This window comes from Macadamia integrifolia, chromosome 12 (assembly GCF_013358625.1).
Source record: "Macadamia integrifolia cultivar HAES 741 chromosome 12, SCU_Mint_v3, whole genome shotgun sequence".
Classification (NCBI taxonomy): Eukaryota; Viridiplantae; Streptophyta; class Magnoliopsida; order Proteales; family Proteaceae; genus Macadamia; species Macadamia integrifolia.
The window spans coordinates 29443214-29466216 of NC_056568.1; the positions used below are offsets into that span (position 1 = coordinate 29443214).

The window sequence follows — 23003 nt, forward strand, 5'->3', positions numbered from 1 at the left end:
TTCTGTTTCAGATGTGAATAAAATGATAATGTATTGCTTCGACTCATGCCTCATCCCCAAGAAAGACCAAACATGGTTCTTCTCTATTTTTATGTTTATTGGTTACTTTATTTGGAAACACATAAATCAACATGTGTTATGCGATAAAAAAAACTAGAATTGCACCAAACAACCATGCAGATTGAATTCTGGATCTCTTACGGGATGGCCACTTTGCAAACTAAATCACAATCTGATTGGATGCAATCAAATGTTACCTTAACCCCACCCACAAAACACAAACACCACCATCATGACCAGTGTCAGGGATATAGCAAAAAAATCATCAGCATGGGCTTTATGTCTTATTTTACATGGAAAATGTTTATTAATGGAATCAAACTTTTGTATGACAGGAAATGATGGTGAAGCAGAGGCTATAGGGCTGCTCCAAGGATTAACCGAGGCATGAGCATAGCAGGTGAAGATAGATCATGTCTGGAGCCTAGTTATTAATTTCTTCTCGAATAATTCAGCCGAACATAATTTTATCGAAATTTACGAATTATTCTGTCCGAATACGAATCAATAAAAAATTTTCAAATTTTATTGACTTTTTAAAAATTCACGAATAATTTGGTCCAACTGAATTTTGTATGAATTATAATCGAATTTTATCCTATGTAAAAAAAAACTTTCCCTTTAATAAGTCAATAAGCATTTAGAAGATAGTGTGATTATAATACATTTATTATCCTAATATTAATTTTCTTCTTTTTTTAACAAAAACGAACAAAGCTTATCTTTCTTGAGGTTATCTCTGGCACTTCTACAAACAACAAAAAAAAAAAAATCTCACCTCATTTTGGTTTGACTAAGTCTTACAGTCGTTATTCTCTCTTTAGTCTTTAATGTGAACATGCATGGTGGGTGACATGGGTTTAGCTGAATTTGTGCTCAGTCCCACCTCTCAATTTCTCTTTCTCTTATTCAATTATTTGAGTAATAGGAAATGAGTTTAGAAAATTAAAAAGAGCTAAATATAATATTTTTATCATTAAAATTTAAAATTTTAACTTTTATAACATTTGTATGTTATGTACATATGATAATTGATAGATAATATGAAACAAGTGTTGCAAATATTAAAAATAACATCCGATTTTTTTGTCCGCTTTTTATTTTTGTAAACGAATAATTCCCGAATCTAAATCCAAACTCAAATTTTACTATCTCTTTTTTTTTTTACCGATATTTTAACCGAATCGTTGAATTAATGAAACGAATTAATCCGAATAATTTCCGAATACGAATTTAATAACTATGGTTTGAGGCGATGCCAAGGAGATTGGATGGCTATTACAAAACAATCATAATTCTATTCTTAACTTATGGCCTAGAACTCTGATATTATTATGTATAGAATTAGATAACCACTCTATTTACTTCAACTTTTAGATGACAACTAATGCTAAATACATGGGGGACCTTAAAACTCTAGCCAAAGAGGCCCTATCGAAGAAAAAATATTTATATAAGTCGAATATGCTATGTAACAGTCCTAAGTTTAGTTAATCTATCTTTGTTTTGTTTGAAAAGAAAAAAAATCTGAAGTAGTGAGCCAATTTGATAGTATTTTAAAAAACGATTAGATTTGTTGTGTTTATGTGATTGAGGTAAAAAGACCTGGTCTAATTTGACTGGAGCGGTTCATAATCGAATATTGTCATATTACCCTGGCCAAAAATCTAACTGTTGACAACCAGCAACGACGTAAGACTTAAACCAACCCAATAAAAAACCGAACTAAATTAAATTGAAACCAAATTTCAACTTGATAGGCTGGCTTCAGATTGATCCGATGGAAACTATAATGATTTAACCAGATGAAAATCAGACCAAATCAAAACCTAACCTAATCCGACCCAATCGATTCACACCCGTAGACACTTTTGAGAGAGACCCCATCTTCATTGGGGTTGAATAGGACTCTTAAGAGCAATGTCAAACTCTATGACCCCTCCATTTATCACACCTTTGAGTTGTCTATTTTCTCACCAGAAAAAAAAAAAAAAAAAAAAGTTATCTATATCTGACAAACAACGAACTCAAACCGTTCCCACGTGCAGACATGGATGGATGGGGATTGGTCCGTGGCAGATATAAACCCCGATCTGATCTGATATTTTCTGTTAATCCATTAAACTTTTGAGTATGAATTAGGAAATGCCTTCCTAGTCCCAACCCAGGATTCGGGAGGATCCCACAAAACTTGGCCAGAGTTAGGGTGGGGTGGTCCATATCGGGACCAGACCAGCCTATTTCGGACGAGTATTGATACCGACTTTTTAGGTTCTCTCCATGGAGTAAAGGCGCCATCTTATCCCTTCTTGCGTAAACTAACCAATGAAGGGGTATGAGAAAGCACATGAAAGGGTACAGTACTCCTGTAGGACCATTACAACCCTATATCTCTTCCAAGTTGTAAAATACGGAGAGATATGCTAGCATGATCCTTTTTGTAACTGTGGGCAAAATATGTATGCAATGTTTGAGCATCTAAAAATTTAGCAGTTATTTTGTCTTTTTTCTTGCAACAATGATTTAAATTTGTTTATTATTGGGAGAGAATTAAAGGGAAAGAAAGTGAAATCAATTTAAAACTAAAATGAGATACTTTGTAATAATTATTGGGGCAAGAGATCGCAACTATCAGGTCGAGTTGCTCTTGCACTAGTGTGGGGTCAAATGATAGCATGTGTAGGGCGTCAATATGAATAGGATTATTTTATTTCACAGGGGTGGAGGAGTAATTTCTCACATCCCTGCATTTGGACATAAAGGCCTTGTGACCAAATAGTTTTCCTTTTTTTTTTTTTTTTATTATTATTACGTAAATATCTTGAACTCTTATTAAAATATGAAAAATTTTATTTTTATTATTCAAGCAACAGAGTTAGTTAAAAAATATAAAATATAAAATTTTACTAACAACATTTTGAGTATTTTATACAAGGCATGTTAAGTACTAAGTACACATTTTCATTTTCATTTTTAAAATTGATTTTATTTTTTTTATTATTTCCATTTTGATTATTAAATTTGGAGAATGTTCTTTTAGCAAACGACATACGGGAAGATCACAACAATGATGTGTGACAAAACAATGTCATTCGTAAGGGAACAACCAGGTCATTTCAAAAGAGAGAGAGATGATGTTATTGTACTCTCCCAGTTGGTTCGGAAAACAAATTTTTTCATTTAAGTTTATGAAAAAAGAACGGTACTTGATTGTGTGGCTACTGTGCGAACCTCTGTCAATAGGCAACTAACTAAATAGGCAAGAACGTCTTTTCATAATATCCGGGTAGCATTATTTTTCCTTAATATTTACTACATTTTACAATTAAAAGCATGTTCGAGAATAATTCTCATCCTTAGATGCATTTTAGGATTTAAGAACCTAAAGAATATTTTTTATATTTCAAAACATGCTGTCAATCAAATGCATACCAAACATAGCCTTAATAAAAACACTTTGCCATTATTGTACATAAGAAAGAACAAAAAGTTTCATCCTCTCACGAGTCATGGACATATTCACATTTTCATCCCGACAACGCCCCCACCGGGCTACCACCGAATAGGAAAAAGCCGAACATCTTGGTCCAGTGTATTGACAAAATTACCCCTAATATACTTTACCCGGCCACTGCATTGGTCCATCGTAGAGATCATTGCTACGGTCGAACCATATCTCTTACCAGTACAATGGTTTGTAATTTGAAATCCATCCCTCGTTCTTCGCTTAAGAGACGTTATAACCTTTTAAGATGTTCAAAATGAATAGGTCACATTTTTAATTATTATTTTCATTTTTTATGGCGAGGGCTGTGACCTGTGGTGCTGTCTCTCTCTCACTCTCTCTCTCTTACTGTCTACATTTAATGCTTGAACTACGCACCTTTCTCTCTTTAGAGCTTTCGTTTCTCTCACTACATTCTCTTCTTCAGTCTTCCTGGACTTGTTTCTTACTTTCTTTTCCATCTCTCTCTTCTAAATCTCTGCAACTCTTCTTTGTTTCTTCCTCTGAAGCATCTTAATTTCTCTTACACTGAGCTCCTAAATCTCCGAAACCCTAACCTTATTGACTGGTTTTGTCGAGAACTTTGCGGCATTGGGACCTTCTTAATGAACCGGGGCGACACGTTGAATATCTTTCCGACCAATCGTGTGAGTTATTTCTTAAATCTCTACTAGCTTTTCCTCTTGAAATTAGGGTTTCATATAATGCTCCTTTATGAAGTGGAATTAAGATGATTCAAGTATTAATCTTTGCCCAATTTTGAAGGCACTGCGACGTTCTGGTCTCAATCTTTTATCACATCTCTTATTTTTTCCCCCTTTTCCTGGTTTATCCTTTCAGAAGTTAGGGATTTGAACAATTTTAATGCAAAGGGTATGGGTTGTAATGACAGATCGCTTGGGTTGACTTGAGCTCTCTTGATTCCATTCCTTGAATATGTTGGTTTTTTCGTTAGACTATTAATTTTTCGCTCGGATGATTAGGGTGTTAATCATAATGTGCGAATTGTATTGAAGTCTTTGTACTATTCATTTTCTCTACTCTTTATCGACTTTGGTTCTTTAGCGACGCTTTTAGGGAAAATGCTGTGTTGGTGGATTTCGACAAACTAAGGCTTTTGTCCCTCTTTAAACTGCAGATGGATTTCTGTTGCCTGAAAATAGTTGTTTTTGAGTAATAAATGTTGAAGATCTTGTAATCTTTGCCTGAAAAATGGGGATTGAGAGACAAAGTTCAAAGAGTGGAGGAGGTTATGTTGGTTTCCTCCAACTCTTCGACTGGAATGGCAGATCGCATAAGAAGCTGTTCTCCAACAAAAATGATTTACCAGGTATATTTATCTCCACTGTCATAAGGTTGCAAAGATCTTTTACCCAGGTAGGGGGAAAATAAAGGTTACAAAGATTCACGTGTTTTCTTTATTTGTTTTTATTTTCTCCTAAGTTCTAATGTATATTTTTATCATAACCCTTTTTCAGTTGGTTGCTGACTGCGTTTCTTTTGTATTTCAAGCAGAGGGATCAAAACAGGGGAAGAAAAGTGATGGGAATTTGCCGAAGACACGACTCCGACTGGTGGATATTTGGTTACTATTTTGTTTTCTTGTTTTATTCATATGATATGATAGGGTAGTTAATAGATATTTTTCTTTTCTATCATCACGTTCACAGGTAGAGGAGGATGAAAATGGAGGATCTAGTATCAAAGGGAGCAGTGATTATAGCTGCGCTTCATCAGTAACTGATGACGAAGGATATGGAACCAGAGCTCCTGGGGTAGTAGCCCGGCTTATGGGATTAGATTCCTTGCCAACTTCCAACGCTGCTGAGCCCTATTCTACCCCCTTTTTTGATTCCCGTACTCTGCGAGATGGAAATTACCACAAGAGAACCCCTGTTTTTCACAATGAAGAGAAAACCCTGCATTCTAGCAGCCAGTTCCCTGAATTTGAGGGCTTTTCTAGAAATATTTCAGAACCCAGGCCTCAGAAGATGCAGAGCCATCCAATTGATAGATTCCAGACTGAAACATTGCCTCCTAAGTCAGCTAAATCCATCCCAATCACCCATCATAAGCTTTTGTCTCCAATTAAGAGCTCAGGATTCAATCCGTCCAAGAATGCAGCTCACATAATGGAGGCAGCTGCAAAGATAATCGAATCAGGACCTCAAGCCACAAGCAAAGGTAAAATGCCTTCTATTGGTTCTACCTCGATTCCTTTGAAAGTTAGTGATTTTAAGGAGAAGATTCAAGCTGCACAGAGACCACCCAGGCTTCCTGAAGCTCGAAAGCCAGTTGCCTCCAATGCTGCTAAGTATTTGAAAGGACGATCAGTAACCAAAAGCTGGAATGATTCAGAAGATACACCTAGGTTAAGGACTTCTCCAGATTCTGAAGAAAACAGTTCGGTTGGTTTGAAGAATAAAGCTAAATCCATTTCACTTGCAATCCAAGCAAAGGTCAATGTTCAGAGGAGAGAGGGCTTGGGCTCAGATAGTAGTAGAAATCTGCTAGACCAGAAGGAACACACTGATGTTAAGGCAAACCAGCCATCCAAGAAACAACCAAATGCCCAAAAGAATACACAGAAGAAAGATTCCATTCGAGGTGGTATGAGTGTGCTCAGACCGAATAACCAAAAACAGAATTGTCTGACAACCAATGACAAGTTATCCTCGAAGCCTTCAGTTTCTCAGCAACAAGGAAGAAAACCTCCGTCTGGGGATGCTTCCATTGGCCGTAGTAAAACTTTAAACAAAGCTGCAGGGAACTCCAAAGTTGGATCCAGAAGGACCAGCTTAGAGGCTACTAGTGTTGAAAAGATTCCATTATCTAGAACCAAAAATGTCACTCGAAAAAAGCGATCAGTTGATGGAGATTTCCTCTTCAAGAAAAATGCGTTGGTTGATACTGTTGTCGCTGATAAGGATGAGAAGCCTATCTTGTCCAATGTTGACAGACTTGGGCAGTCAACATGGGCAGAAGAAAACAAATGGAAGGGAATGGATGTTGTTTCTTTTACATTCACTTCTCCCATGGTTAAAGGTGTTCCTGCATCTCAGTCCTCAAGTATGGTGGAGAAAAATAGTGTATTTTCTTTGGATTCTCGTGATGATAAAATTCCTTCTGATGTAAAAAATGCAAAACCATCATTCCCAGGACTAAACATGATGGGAGGTGATGCTTTGAGTATTCTTTTAGAGCAAAAGCTGAGAGAATTAACGTACGGAGTTGGATCTTCTTACCATAACACGGTCAAACCAGAGAGTGCTGTTAGTTCTGCATTGAATCTGGGAGATTTGGTGTCTGCTCTCAATGCAGTGGGCACATCGCCTGGGGTATGTAACAATGATTCTCAAATTAAACCATGCACTGATAAGTCTGGAAGCAGTTGTGATCCCTCCTGCTCTTCAACTGACGCTCCAGTGCTACAAATGAGCCACAAGTTGCTGGTATGGCTTATCATACTTTTTTTCCAGGCCATATTTTCTTATTGTTTTTTCCATTTTAAGCTTGGTTTTCCTGTTCTGTGGTGGTTGATCGAGTACTGACTAACTGATCCTGTAGTTCACAACTCTAAATTTATCTAGAGTCTGTTGTGAAGACTTTAAAATCTTGTTGGCATTACTTGGAATAGAACAGGAAGTTACTTTTAGACAGTAACATCAGCATTTTCACAAGAAGGTGCCAATGGAACCATCTATGGAGTTAGATGCTGTAGGCAAGTGCAGTTTTCTAGAGAGTGGCGTAGTTCTTAAGTTACTGGAAAATGATTTTCTAGGAGTATTTATGTAGATCATTACCTTTTCTGTTTTTGTGTATAGTCTCACTAACATACTTGTTAGGAATATGTCACTCAGAAATTTCAATAATGAACTAACTGCTACAAGGAGATTTGGTGCACATCACAATCTGAGATTCTGAAGGGATATGAACCTGTTTATCATGTGACCAGTAGTGTAGACTTATGGAGGGAATGCTTGGGATTGTAGGATTTTGAAGTTAAGATCTACATTTGCCTTTCAGGTGGGATTATGAATATTTTGGCTCAAGGATACAATCGAATTGGGAGACAGTTCAGGTTTTTCAATTACTGATAACAAATTGCCTGAGGAAATGAGAATGTAGCATTTTTTATTGGAGGATTTGAGATCAACAAATCAAATAAAATGAAAAGCGTGCAGGGTTATAACGCAAGGCTAATCTCTATGATGCAGATTAATTGCCAAAATAGGCTTGTTTTATTAGGAATAAGCCTAGGGTTGGGTTCTATACATGTTAGGCCGTTGATCCTATGTGTTTTGAGTGTAATAAACCACTTTTATGGGTCTAAAATGGGGGCTCTAAGATTGAGTACGGAATTACTAGTTAGTTTCCATTTTCATTAGTTTCCTTTTTAGTTGGGCTTGATTTGAGTTATATTTGTTTCCTTAGGAGTCAAGGTATTAATTGAGTCAAGTCATTAGTAGTTAGTTTCCTTTTTCAACTAGTTTCTAATTTTAGTTAGTTTATAATTTCAGCTTTTAGTAACTATTGTATTAGGAGAATATTTGGTTTCCTTTTTGAGGAACATTCTATTTTGTAATTCCTTCCCCCTATTAACATTATAAATAAAGAAGAGGAGGCTCCTAAAAGCCTAGAACGATTTTGACTAATAAGAAAAAAAATAACTCTCTTGTTGCTGCCGCTGGGTAACCCTGGCTGTTCCTTGTGTTTGATCAAGGCCTAGGGATTGGTGTTTGATCCAATTGACTCCTTGCGGCGTGAAGTCCAGGAGGTCTACTTCAAGTATTATTCTCTTAAGCTTTTATATCTCTTTCAAGACTTATTAGGGCTGCAAAACCAGGTATGTAATCTATCATTCTGCCGCCCAGAAAATTCTGCAAAACAGAGCATCCGCCCCTGCTGGAATGATCAGATCTGAGAATCTGATTGGTCCAGTTTTTTGATTGAAGGTTCCTCCCCATACCAATGAGGATCGACCCAAATATTGGCTGATTCTGCTCAGCCATTGATGAGATATTAGAAATCTCCAGATTTTCATCTTTTAGTGAACTGAAGTTTCTATTTTCTGGATTCTGGTTTTGCTGGTTTGAATAGTGTTTTCTGGACTGCTGTTCTTAATATTCTGTTAACTTAAATCTGAACGGACTCCCATCTGTTCCTGATTTAGTCCTAAGAATCATTGTTGGATTGGACTCTGCTGTTATTCTCTTGAGATCGATAACTTGCTGTACTGCTGAATATCTGTTCTGATTTCTGAAGACTGTTAGCACTTTAATAGTCTCTGGATTAGTTCTAAATTGTTACTGGTCTTAATGTAGGAATGGATTTGACAACCAAACCAGACCCAAGACTGTAGGAAAGTTAAACCAAAGAACAACCAATAACCACCCAATAGTAGACAGCAACAACGGTCCAACTTAAACCAGTCAACAGTCCTTGAAAAACCTGAATTATTAGATCCAGAATATGGAATTTCAGGTAGCAGAGTTTGCACTAACAAATAGAATTTCAGCAACAGAAATAGAGCATTGAATGAGGTCCAATTAGAATCAAAACATCGCAGGAATAGAGAACCCAATCAGAACTTGATTCTGACAGTAGGTTCTGAGATTTGGCAGTAATTTCTGGAACTTCAGTAGAGTATTATTAAGGAACTAATAACAAATCTAATTGCTGATTAGAAGGTCCAGTTCAGTGGAGAATAAAAACAGCAGTCACTTCAACACAGATTAAAGAAAACAGAAATCAATTCTGGGCAGAGTACACTATCGGCCAGAATTGAAGAAAATTTAGAACTAGACAAACCCCTGGTCTGAGCAGCACCGAACTTGGATCAAATCCTCCTCTGGTTGATCCTAACAATTGACCAGAATCATAAGGCCATCGGGTGGCCAGAACTCCCATCAGAATAGGTCGACAGAATAGGGATGAACAGAGATTCAGAACCCAGAATAATTCTGCAGAAAAGTTCAGATTACTTACTTGGGAAATTAAAGAAGATATCCACAATAAGAGAAACCAGAAAATAATAGCAACCCACTCGGACTTCTCGCCGCAGAGTGTCGATTGGATCAAACACCAATCCCTAGGCCTTGATCAAACACAAGGAACAGCCAGGGTTACCTAGTGGCAGCAACAAGAGAGTTGCTTTTTTTCTTATTGGTCAAAATCGTTCTAGGCTTTTAGGAGTCTCCTCTTCTTTATTTATAATGTTAATGGGGGAGAGAATTACAAAATTGAAGGTTCCTCAAAAAGGAAACCAAATATTCTCCTAATACAATAGTTACTAAAAATTGAAATTATAAACTAACTGAAATTATAAACTAGTTGAAAAAGGAAACTAACTACTAATGACTTGACTCCTAAGGAAACAAATATAACTCAAATCAAGCCCAACTAAAAAAGAAACTAACGAAAATGAAAACTAACTAGTAATCCCGTACTCAATCTTAGAGCCTCCCTTTTAGACCCATAAAAGTGGTCTATTACACTCAAAACACATGGGATCAACGGCCTAACATGTATGGAACCCAACCCTAGGCTTATTCCTAATAAAACAAGCCTATTTTGATAATTAATCTGCATCACCCTATCCAGGAAATTCAAGTGGGAGATTCATAGTTATCAAGTCTGGGCAAAATTTTGGGGGCACGGTGACTGGCCGCCTAATTGTCTAGGCGCCTAGGTCCCAAGATCCTGTCAGATAAAGGGTAAAAAAGGAGGGAAAATAGAGGACAAGAGAAAGAGAGGAAGAAAAGTAGGGAAAATAATAAGAAGAAGGGAAGGAGTTGCAGTGTCAAGAGGCTGCTGGAGTTGCAAAAAAGAAGAAGAAGAAGAGGAGTTGCATTGGCAGCCACTACTGCCAGAGTTGTAGCAGCAGCCACCGCAGCCGGAGTTGTAGAAAAGAAGAAGAAAAGAAGAGGAAAGAAACGGAACCTTCCATAATCAAGGGTGGCGTTGCTCGTTGGAATCGCTGAAAATCAAGGGTGCCAGTGGAATCGATGGTGCCATCATGAGGGATGGTGAGGTTTCAGTCTTTCAGAGTTGTGAAGTCGGAATGAAGATGAAATAAGTTGAACTTGATAGCATCTTCTTCGTTTTGAATTCTCTCTCTACAAAGTTATTCCTTTAATCTCACCTGCTTTATATCTTATACACAACCCAATAGGAGTGTTAGAAACAGAATTAGAAAATAAACTTTTGTATTTTACATCTAACCCCCCTTCCTTTTGTACATACACACCTAGGTGACGAGGTGCCTAGGCGCTTGGCCACCGCCTTGGATTACCTTGTCGTCATGACAACTATGGGGAGATTAGCTTGCAATAGGATCATAGCCTCGTAGGTATAGGAATAAGAACCAGATTAAGAGAACATTGAGTAACTCAACCAAAAAATTATCTTGATATCCATAAAATTGTTTGCTCTGATCAGTCAGTATAACAGGCTTGCAAAAAATGATCGTAGGTATGAAGCAAATCTACTTGAAGCAGGAAGCCAGAAAGTTGCAGATTGATGGACAAAGGATGTAAAATGGAATTCTGTTAAAGGAGTTAGCAGTTATTCAATCAAGAAATCAGAAACACAGGTTTAGAAATCTCAGATTCGAAGAAGTTTAGTTGCAGTAGGATTTCAGAATTCGATTGGAAATATTAAGTTTTCAGAATTCATCTGAAATATTGGGTTTGAAATCAGAATTGGAATTAGAACTAGAAATTGATATGAAGAAAGGAGAATTAGAAGAAGCCGGAGAAGAAATTAGAGAGAAGAAGTGAGACGAAATATCACACATAATCTCGGAGATGAATAGAAATAGGATAAAGGAGGAAATCTGATCTGCAACTCCAATCCCGTTTGTACAGCTCAACACCACCAAAACTCTTAGAAAAACTTGAGTTTCCTGACTCAAATCATCCTTAATTGATGGGAGTGTATTACATATATAAAGATTTGCTGAAATTCCTAAATTGACTCATAAAAGGACTTCTAATCACTCTATTGCACTGAATAAAGTAAATAAATTGAAAAGAGAACTCCTTCTAACTATGAAGTAAGCTAATCTAAGATCTAACACTAATACTTAACTACTAATCTCATGTACTAACTTTACCCTCCACTTTATGGGCCTATAAATTAGGTCCATTACAATGAAACCCACAATAATAGAAGGCCAACCAATAATATAACGACCCAAAGGTCAATTTCAGCCCATTGGACTGCCACCACCACCTTGTGAACCTCCCCAAGGACCCCAACTGCATCAGGTTACTGTGGCTTCTATTGGAGTGCTTTGCAATCTCCAGCTTGTGACATACCAGATATTCCCATTTTGCATTTAAAAATCTGTGCTCTATTGATTTATGAGTTGAAAAGACTCATAGTTCATATGTTTTGGGTCTCAGTTCCTCCAAATAGCCATAACCAAATAATTTGGCCCCAATTTAATTTGTTAGGCTTCCTATTGTGGAAATTCGCATTCACCGGTACATTTGTCTCCTTCATTCTCTCACATATTTGTTGTATGTGATAACAAAGGTGACATCTTCAGTGTAAAATTTGAATTGTCTTTAATCTAATACTCCTTTTAATACTATACCATTTAACCCCCTTCCACATATTTACTTGTTTTCCTTTTGAAAGAAACATATCTTGCAGAAATTTTTTTCTGGTACATTTACTGCCCATTGATAAAATCTTTTCAATATTGGACTTCTTTGTGAAAGTTTTTGGAGTCACCCATACCCAATCAGCAAAGTGTGCTTGGCTAACTCACCTTGAATTATCCCTTAACCACATACTCCGATGTCTATTTGTCCTGGCTAATTCAAATAGCTCTCTTCAGAGCTCAGCTTTGATGGCTATGTGGGGTGCATCTAGCTACACAATCAAGAGAAATTCATTGGACTATACTTTGACAACTACTGGATAATGGAGTAGCCAAGAATGTAAGGAATTCACTATCACTAACCAAACTGTTTTCAATTCAATAATCTAATAGGAAATCTCCTCTTTACATTGTAAACTCTGCAATTTGCTCCCCTCAAATTCACCATGTACCAACCGTCAACATATAACAGTTTGCGTAGCATAATAATAGAAGATTGAAGATATCCCCCAGGTAAACCCAAGTCACGTGGAAGAGGTCAAACAAAGCTCAGATGCCAACCAAGGATCTCTGTATCATCTCACAAGTATTCACCCTTTTTTTTTTTTTTTCACCGAGGCAAGGACTTAGTGACAGAAAGTGTAGGAAGTGGGGCTGAACCGACTTATATGGAAAAGGGAATGACTGAAGGAGTAACATTAGAAACTGGACTGGGTATAAATATATTGAGGAAGATTCGAAGGGCATAAATATGGAAATCTTGTTTTATCTAATGGCATGGTAATTAAGGATGTGAATTTGTGACCGAAACCATTTACCGAAACCGAACCGATCCATTTACACCGAAACCGCAAAACCATTTAGTAAATGGTGCGGTTATGGTTTCAAATTTTAGGCCGATTAGCTAAACGGGTCGGTTTTAAACGCGAAACCCATTGGTTTCAAACCGAATTGAAACCGTTTAAACCGACCTTTTAAAACCATTTAAACCGACCTTTTAAAACCGTTTAAACCGATCTGATTAATTCGTATAACAATTAAATAAAGCAGGGGCAGTAATCCATATAACAATTAACAATTAAATTAAGTGTCCATCCTGCTTTGGTATGATTTATTGCAATTCAGTTCAAGTTTAGGTTTTAGATCAACTTGTAATCCATATATGTTACTATTTGTTATCACAGATGGGGTCTTTTGGTTGAACCACTTGTCATTTTAATATTTTATGTTGTAGAAGGCTAGATTTGGATGTTGTATGATATTAATTCTATATGTTTGAGAATGACCATGCAAAGAAATAGCACTAGATTATCAAATTAAGACATACCATCGTTAATATAGAATCTCTTATTTGTGGTTGCCAATTATTTTTGGATAAGCTTATGATTTTCAGTTTAGAGATGGTTGCAAGTTATAACAAACCGATTGTGAACCGTTTTACAAACCGTATGGAATAAACCGAAACTGAAACCGTTTAAAACCGTGAAACCGACACCGTTTAGAAACCGTGGAAACCGAAACCGTTTACTAAACGGTCATGGTTTCAGAAGGTGGAACCGTTTAGTAAATGGTGCGGTTATGGTTTTAGTCAAATAAATATGAACTGAACCGATCTTCATGTTTAAACCGAAACTGAACCGATTAACACCCTTAATGGTAATGTTGGAATATGAAATCTTATTGCTAATTAGCCCAAGGATATGTTAAGGTAGGCTAGGCTTGCCCTTGAGGCAAAAACACACCCTCTAGTGTTTTAATGTTTTCTAATCAGTATGATAAAATAGGTCATTGAGCATAAACTCGTGTCCTCTTGTGGATTAGGGTTTTTTAAAGTCATAGTTTATCTGAATTTGACTTTCATTTGCACTGATATGTTTATTAGGTTGCAATCTCTTTCTCCCTCTCCCCCCCACCTTCCAGTTGTGTATGTATAAGCAAAATATTAACTTGGTGAAATTCTGTGCCATTTTCAGGGACAGGAAGGGATGAGCAAGTGCAATAGTGATCCAAGGATGGAAACTGACTGTCTACATCCCAGTCCAGTCTCTGTTCTGGAACCATCTTTCTCGGAAAGTTGCAGTTATTCAGATAGTGGAGACAGTGGGAGTACCAATGGTAAGAACAGCAAATCCATTTAGAAATTGATTCAAGAATGCACAAGCTTAAGTCTGAACTACCTGGCAAAGACCCATGTAACCATGTAAAAGGCGTCTTAGTATCTGAACGTTCTCCAGTCATTGATACATATTGTTACTGTTATCATAAATTTGGGTTTACCTATCTACATGTAAATCAATTTTATGATCCAAGTAACACAGAATTGTTCTTTCCATTGCCAGGCACCAAGCAGAGTTCTTCTGTTCAAGAGCAAGAAGTGATTGATTTGAGTCATCCAGGAAAGTTTCAACCAGTGGAAACTGAGACAGAGTTATCTGATTCAGCCTCTTCCACTTCTACAGGGACAAGAGGTGGGAAACTTGAAATCACATATGACATGGCAGGCAGCATCCAATCGGAGGAGTGGGAATTGGATTATGTGGGTGAGATTTTATGCAATGTGGAGTTAATGTTCAGGGATTTTACTTTGGGACGAGCTCGTGAGATCATAAACCCCTGTCTCTTTGATCAGTTGGAGAATCATAAACTTGGGTTGAGAAGTGAGGGAGAGGAGGATTATGCACTGATGCGGAAGATGCTATTTGATTGTGTTGGCGAATGCTTAGATTTAAGATGCAGGCGGTATGCTGGTGGGGGCTGCAAAACATGGGCCAAAGGGTTGGCCATGGTGCAGAGAAAGGTTTGGCTAGTAGAGGAAGTGTGTAAGGAGGTCTCAGGTTGGAGAAGCATGGGAGATTGGATGGTGGATGAGCTTGTAGACAAGGACATGAGCGGTCAGTATGGAAGGTGGCTTGATTTTGAAATTGAGGCATTTGAAGTGGGAGTAGAGATTGAGAGAGGGATATTAAGTTCATTGATTGATGAAGTTGTTACAGACGTCACATTGGGCTAACTATTTAAGGGTTTATTTCGACTCCAGTGTAAGATTATTTTCCCTATATCTCCCACTTGGGGACCTTGTTCTGATTCTTCAGTTACAATTTTCTCATTTATGTCCAGGGGAGACTCATTCCCAAGAGAGAAAAACATTGTCATAAGCAGAACCCAGTGTTTCAAGAATTGAGCTCGGATTGTGAACCGTGATCTGAATTGGAATTAGCTGAAGTTGATCTCAATTCTGGTCAATTCGGCTCATCTGATCTTTGTACAGGACACGGAGAGAAGTGGAAAAGGTGAAAAATGTCGAGATAAGTGGGGTGGATTTACGAAACAAGGTCATTTAATGAAATAATCGTTGTGCACTGATGTGGCAATTAATTTTTCCTATCTTATGCATTTTCAAAGTCCTGTCCTACCGTCCCATGAAAAAGTTGCTTTGTATCTATTGTCTTCTCTTATTTCCTCTTTTTCCATAGAATTTCTGTTCACTTCAATGTATTCTCTTTCCCTAGTGGTGGACTTCACTAAAAATTATATGATTCCATTATTTTCTTTCTTTGCCAAACCCAACCTAACCCACATGTAAATTCTACTCTCACAAGTTTTCCATCTTTTTTTATCTATAAAACAATCCGGACTAAAGGGCATTATAACACCGAGTCTGTGGTGGCCTGATTCCGTGTTTCTGAACCCTGATCGATTCCGACTCCAATTCGACCGGTATTGACTGAGAATCGACATGAAACCCTAAAAATATGTACGAATTGATCGATCGGAAGGATATTGTTCTGATCTTCTGTTGTTCCATGTTTTGCTAGGTGCAGCGAGCGACACGTGGATGATGCGTCACCAACGGTCAGGATTAAGAGGGTTGGTTGAGGTTACCAAAACCGGTTTTCTCCTTGTGAACCACACCGAGAGATGGGCTGAGCCAACCCAACCCGTGATCACCTCTCTTTCCCTTAAAATCCGTTTCCTTCTTCTTCTTCTTCTTCTTCTTCTTCTCCTTCTTAGTGCATCGTGTAATGGATTTTTCAGAATGAAGCTAGATCAGTGGATTATATTATAATTTTTCAGGAAAAAATTATGCAGCAGAACATGCTGAAATGGCATCTCATTGTTTTGTTTAAAGTAAAGGTTGGAGCAGGCTAATGCAACAAGAAAATTTGAATGAATCTCACAAGTTTCTAATCGAAATGGATGTTGCGGGTTTATCTGTTACTGATTATTCCTATGAATGTCTCTTGTATACATGTGGGAAAATGAAATCTCTGTCGGATGGAAGATTGATTCATGAGCATCTGCGCCGAGTGTTTCCGAGCCCACTTAGGTTTCTTGTTAATTGCCTTCTGAAGATGTACTGTGATTGTGGGAGTTTTGCAGATGTTCAGAAATTGTTCGATGAAATGCCCATGAAGGATTTGATTTCTTGGGGTCTTATGGTGTCTGCTTATGCACAGAAAAGGATGTTTTCTAAAGCTGTCAGGTTGGTTTCGGAGATGAATTCAACTGGAAATAACGTTAACCAGTCAGTTTATCTTGGTTTGATACGGTCACTGTCATTTCCTTCATGCTTAGAGCTTGGCAAGCAGATGCCCAGAAATCCCATGCTTTTTTCTTTTTCTTTTTTAAATGCAGCCCAGGTGGAAAGGGAGGATTGAGGAGGGAGAGTGAGTGAGATAGAGGAAGGAAAGGCTCTGGGTAACAGAGGGTGAAGAAGAAGAAGAAGAAGAAGAAGAAGAAGAAGAAGAAGAAAGAGGGTGAAGAAGAAGAAGAAGAAGAGTGAAGAAGAAGAGAGGAAACGGGTTGGGTTGGAATCTCGGTCTGGTCGTGGTGCCGACGGCTAGGAGCGGTAGATCCGCTGCCCAGAAATCCCATGCTTTTTTCTTTTTTTTTTTTAAATGCAGCCCAGGTGGAAAGGGAGGATTGAGGAGGGAGAGTGAGTGAGATAGAGGAACGAAAGGCTCTGGGTAACAGAGGGTGAAGAAGAAGAAGAAGAAGAAGAAGAAGAAGAGAGGAGGAAACGGGTTGGGTTGGAATCTCGGTCTAGTTCACAACAAAAAAACCCGGTTTTGGTAACCTCAACCAACCCTTTTAATCCTGACCGTTGGTGATGCACCATCCACGTGTCGCACTCTGCACCTAGCAAAACATGGAACAACAGACGATTAGCACAACAGAGGATTTTTATCCCGATCGGAATGGGGTCAGAATTGGAATCGACCAGTGCGGATTCTGATTCTTCAAAACCATAGTGGATGACGAATCGTACCATGGACAAATGTCACGTATCGGAAGAGCAGCAGTAATCGCCGTACGCCACCGGCCTTCATCAAATCTCTCCAGAGGGTATCAGACGGTAGACAATTTTTAGAAGAGAAAAATGGTATTCCACATACGATAATATCAATGTCCATCAGTTATCACCTTAGCACGTTCTGACTAAAAGTTCTGCACGTTGTCAGTTATCACGCTACGCTGCACATGCAACTATTGTAATAAAAGCACTTTCACGTGGTCCGGCTGGACCGCTGAGAGAATTTCAATTACCAATCTCTACCGTAAGATCTTCACAACGTGGGCCCGGGACGATCGTAAGAATTCTCCTCATAGGCTATACATTATAGACTCTACCTTCCTTATGGCTATGGCTATGGCCTTGTCGTAATACAAAAAGTAGTTACCCTGTATAATTCCATCTCGGTAACCCACTCTCAACTTGGAAAGGTGTTCCACTCTTCCTTTGGGGGTATTCGAGGAATCTGGAATTCCCTCACCTTAAGGAGGGCACTTTAGGCTTTTTGAGGATATTACTATTTTTTTTTTTGGGATTCCCTTAATCTTTCTTGGTTATGGGATTAACTTTTGTTGATGTCAAGTTGTGAACGACCCCACGATAATACCACATCTTAATATACATGTGATTACCTAATTGAGAGAGGGAGCGGGTTTCGGTTATCGGCCGATAGAGATATTTTTTTGTCTCTAAAGATATCAATTTCTGAATGTATTTTGATAAATTTACCCTTTTTTTTCGTAACGTTTTGAAATTAGGATCAGATTCGACCAATTCCAATCCTAATCAACTGGTTTAATCTATTTGATTCCGATTCCTGAATCCTTGCCGGTGCATCGAATAAGATGCATATAAAATCAGCATCATATGATTATATGCTTGTTTATATTATTAAAACTAGTTTAGTACATAATTAGTTGGTTAATATAAATAGCAGAGTGGCGTAGGGAGTTGAACTCGGGAGTTGTGGAGAGAGGCACGTGCCACCACGTCTTCCTTTAGTCGGGAGAGGCGACGTCACCATTCACCACTCAAAGGTCTCAATAACTCGTCTCGTCTCGGACGAACGTGCCGCCTCTTCTATTATTATTATTATTATTATTATTTTTTATAGCCTAAAAGTAAAGTCTACTCCCCTCTTTCCGCTTTTACCCATCTCCATCAATTCTCTTCTCCCAATGGTGTCCCTTTCTATCCTCTCAATGCATAAGCAAAACCAGAACTTTCGAATTACCAAAAGTAACCTTCTTCCGAACATCTCATTTTCAAGGGTTGCAAGCATAAATCAAAAAAAATTTTTTTTATGAGCATAAAAAATATATTAAGTTAAAGAGAAACTGTGGATTTTTTTTTTGTTACAAAGAGAAACTACGGATTACATGCCATATAATGTATGTAGTTCATAACGAGGTGGTCTCCAATAATTTTAAGATGGAAGGAGATTGTGAAAATGAAGAAATTTCATGAAATTTTGCAAAATGTAGGAGAGGCCAAGCTTCATTACAAGGGGATGGAAGTAGGGTAGTTAACTTCTTGAATGTGTGCCATTCTTCATGGATCCTCCATCCTTTTATAGTAGTTGTCCTCAATCCTATCAGAATTCCTTCTGCTTCTACTACTTCACCTTGAGTAGTTGTAGTAGTATCTGAGTTGATGATCATAAGTTAACCTTAGAATATGATTCTGAATGCCCATCCTGAAGCCGAAATTGAACTATTAGTTGCTCCAGCACAACCCAAAACTGGGAAATTCAAAAAAATGATATGAAAGTTTTTGTTCAATTGTGCCAGATCATCTGTAGCAAATAATTTATTAGTACATCTCGGCAATATATTTAAACAAAAAATCTATATATTTATTTTATATAAATATTCATTGGGTTTGGCCTACCTTTGGATGCAATGATATCATTCTGATGTTGCCAAATGAAATAAATGGTTATAGCAAAGACATTGAAACCCCATTTAAGATATGGAATTGAAATAGTTTTTTCATAAAAACAGATACTTTACAGTCTCCACCAATGAGGTTCATTGATATTCTGTAGCCTTAATCGAATATGTCTTGCTGCTCAAATGTCTCTTGAAAATTCACAATTAATGAATACATGCAGAGATGATTCAATACCCCTGTTGCAAAAGACACAAGAAGTATCAATGGGTAGCTATTGTCCCACTATTTTTCTTGCTGGGATTCCGTTGTGTAATGTCCGCCACATAAATATTTTTGAATTTAAGGTGTATTTGTAGTTTCCATAGAAACTTCCACCATCTGCTTGAAATACCTCTCATTCTTACATGTTGGCCTTGGTTTTTTTGTATGAAAACAACACTTGCTTTTGTGGAGAATGATCCATCAATCGTTAATGAACACACCCATTGATCATTTTGAGGTGAAGGTTGAATGTGGGTTATTGTAGAAATCAAATGCAATTTGTTAACCTGTTACTTTTGCCCTTGTAAATTTTTCGTCTTTCATTCAATGTGGGTTTTATCATTTATCCATATCAGGTTTTAAGTATTGGTGTTCAATTGTTCGAGTTGCATTGGTATTAGTTGATATCGATATCTAATAAATATTGGATCAAGAGTAAAATTGTTAAAAATGAAAAATAAGGGTAAAATTGATCTATTCAAACCGTTATAGGCCACAATCTATATCAATATCGTTCGAATCGATATGATTCCCAAGAACTAAATCAGTGATCTATATACGTTTATTTATTTTTCAGTTATACCATTTCACATCAAATTGGTATTGGCCAATATTGGTGTAAATTGCCATTAAAATCCCTAAACCCTATGTTTTGTATAGGAATGATTTGATCCAAATTCTAGACTTGTTGGAATTTCTGATCCAATCCAAAATTTTAAAGCCTAATTTTTTTTTTTTTTTAAAGTAAAATTTCAGACCCTAATCAGATGGGGTGGATGATGAGATTCTTCTCCCCACCATATTTTTCAAATTTTACTAAAACATATGGACAACTGATTACCAGGGTAGAATGGTAAATCACTACATGAATGGAGTAAGGGTATTATGGTCATTCGGAATATCAAGAGAAAGCAAAACAATTTCTCGAGACATGAGTTGAATGAAGAGGCCGGGTTCATTGACGCTATATATATATATATATATATATATAAGTAAAGAAAGTGATTATTGAAGCGAAGGCTATTTTATGGTAATCTGAAATCTCCTCCTCCTCATCATTCGTCTTCCCCAGCTATGTTGAGCCGACGCCATCCATCATCACTCGCTCTGACACAGTGACAAAGAGAGAGAGATCGCGGAAACGTTTCAGTATTATTTTTGCGTGTCGAAGAAAAGCAACAGAGTTGCAGGCATCACCCTCAAGGCCAAGTGAAGGTGCGATCCCTCTCTGGCTTTCTCTGCTCTTCACAGGTCACATAGAAAATGGTGCTCGGAAGCCTTGGCAGTGACGAGCAACGCCAGGCGACTGGAGTAAACTTTGGAAACCCTAACAATGGCGAGACAACCTTTGATACGGATCAAACTCACCGTTTCAGTGAAGAAATCGACAGCAATTGTTCTACTCCTTATGTTAGTGCTCCGTCTAGTCCAGGCCGTGTTCCTAACGGTTATTTTTTTAGTGCTCCTGCGAGTCCAATGCACTACATTCTTGCTTCGTCATCTTCTTCAAAGTCTGCTTCCGGTTTCGTGTCTTCTTCCAACGATGGCTTCGTTTCTGGTTCCTTCGAATTTGAATTCTCGGCGAGGTTTCCTTCCAACGCGTCGACCTCTGCTGGTTCTATGATTTCTGCTGACGAGTTGTTTCTTAACGGCCAGATCCGCCCGATGAAGCTTTCGTCTCACTTGCAGAGGCCTCAAAACTTGGCTCCATTGCTGGATCTGGAAGGTGAGGACGAGTACGACGGCAACAAGGATGCGAGAGGACGTGAGTTCGAGAAACGAGAGGAGTCGCTGGTTCGGGGAAGAGATCTGAGGCTACGCAGCAGGTCTCTGCATAGGAGAACAAGGTCTCTGTCTCCCCTGAGAAACTCTTCGCTTGAGTGGCACGAGGATGAAGAAGAGCGAGAGATTAGCGAGCGTGATCTAGACTTGGAAGATCCCGACCGTAAACAGTATGAAACGCCGTCGACGGAGACGACGCCTTCCGTATCTGCTTCATCGTCTAGGTCTTCTTCTTCGGGAAGGAGCTCAAAGAGATGGATCTTCTTGAAGGATTTGCTCTACCGAAGTAAAAGCGAGGGCAGAGGGAACGGTAAGGAGAAGTTCTGGTCTTCCATTTCCTTTTCTCCCGTTAAAGAGAAGAAACCTCCCTCTACGTCTCTGCCTTCGTCGTCTTCGAAAGAGAAAAATCCACCTACTCCGTCGGTTCCAACGACGGAAACCCAAAAACCAAAACGAGCTCCCCAGGTACCCGCTAAGAAAACTGCCGCGGCAGGAAAACCCGCCAACGGCGTTAGCAAGCGTCGAATACCTCGGTCACCTCACGAGCTGCACTACACAACTAACAGAGCCCAGGCGGAGGAGATGAAGAAGAAGACATTCTTGCCATACAGGCAAGGACTCCTGGGGTGCCTTGGGTTTACGTCCAAGAGTTATGGAGCCATGAACGGGTTCGCTCGAACCCTGAACCCAGTCTCTTCTAGATAGAGTTTAGTTCAAAGAACTATGGCGCCATGGACGGGTTTGCTCGAAACCTGAATCCAGTCTCTTCCAAATAATATACTTCAGGAGTGGAAGGGACGGTGAGATATTAGTCAGACATATGTATAGTGTTTTTTTTTTCCTTTTTTTCTTTCTTAAATATATGGATTCTATTATCTTTGTAATTTTTGGCCAAGTTTTCTTCCTTCTTTAAAACCAGCTATCCGTCAATAGATTTTTATGGAAATTCTAGATTTCCATTGTCATCTACCCGATTGTAATGGAAAAACCATGTAAACATTGATGCAGCTTTATTCTATTTGGGAGGTCATTCTCTCGGTAGAGGTTCTACTCCTGCATTTGGAGCTTTTCTGTAAGTACAACATGATTTGTCCAGTTAAATGAATGATTTGATGGTAGGTTCATTTGTGGGTTCAATATTAATTATCCTCTCGTCACTGATTTGCTCATGGGACGAGGAGGATTTTGCATTAGCAAGGGCCCTTTCTTTTTGTTTCTTTGTTGCGCAATCGATTAACAATGTTGTAATCATCTCATCTCATTTCGTAGAGTCGTCTTTGCCTTTTCTTTTACTGGTGGGCTGCCTGGCTTCCGTACCCTGTTCCGGCTTCTATTTATTGTTTGATATTTGAAACTCTTCAAACACAGGATTCCCTTTTGTGGGGTTGGAGGTTTCTTGGTCTGTATGATTTGGGTTTTCCCTCTTTTTTACATATTGGTTATCTGATGGAAATTATTAATGAGATTGTATTTTCTTCATTTTTGTTGAATGAGAAAGTATGATACCCTATTCCTGTTCAGGGTGAGCATCTGAGATCTGACCCCACATGGGAGGCATCTGTATCACATGTTAGGTAAGCTGTAATGTCTCTGTCTTG

At 38.2% G+C, this 23003-nt stretch overlaps 2 protein-coding genes across 6 annotated transcripts; both read left to right on the plus strand.

Annotated features, from left to right (window-relative positions):
• The first annotated feature begins 3859 nt into the window (after positions 1-3859).
• Positions 3860-16348, plus strand: LOC122057907. 5 transcript variants are annotated; one of them, XM_042620273.1, is made up of 7 exons: positions 3860-4212; positions 4704-4895; positions 5078-5139; positions 5236-7017; positions 14150-14291; positions 14516-15214; positions 15992-16348. In XM_042620273.1, the coding sequence occupies exons 2-6, from the start codon at positions 4778-4780 to the stop codon at positions 15184-15186; spliced, it is 2775 nt and encodes a 924-aa protein (XP_042476207.1). In that variant the 5' UTR covers positions 3860-4212; positions 4704-4777; the 3' UTR covers positions 15187-15214; positions 15992-16348. The 5 variants fall into 5 exon arrangements, with proteins under 5 accessions (XP_042476207.1, XP_042476209.1, XP_042476208.1 ...); XM_042620275.1 differs by having other exon boundaries at positions 15998-16348; XM_042620274.1 differs by lacking the exon at positions 15992-16348 and adding an exon at positions 15294-15729.
• Positions 16349-20636: 4288 nt separating this feature from the next.
• Positions 20637-22529, plus strand: LOC122058212. The gene has a single exon (XM_042620778.1). It carries the CDS (start codon positions 20887-20889, stop codon positions 22108-22110), a length of 1224 nt encoding a protein of 407 aa, XP_042476712.1. The 5' UTR covers positions 20637-20886; the 3' UTR covers positions 22111-22529.
• Positions 22530-23003: the final 474 nt, after the last annotated feature.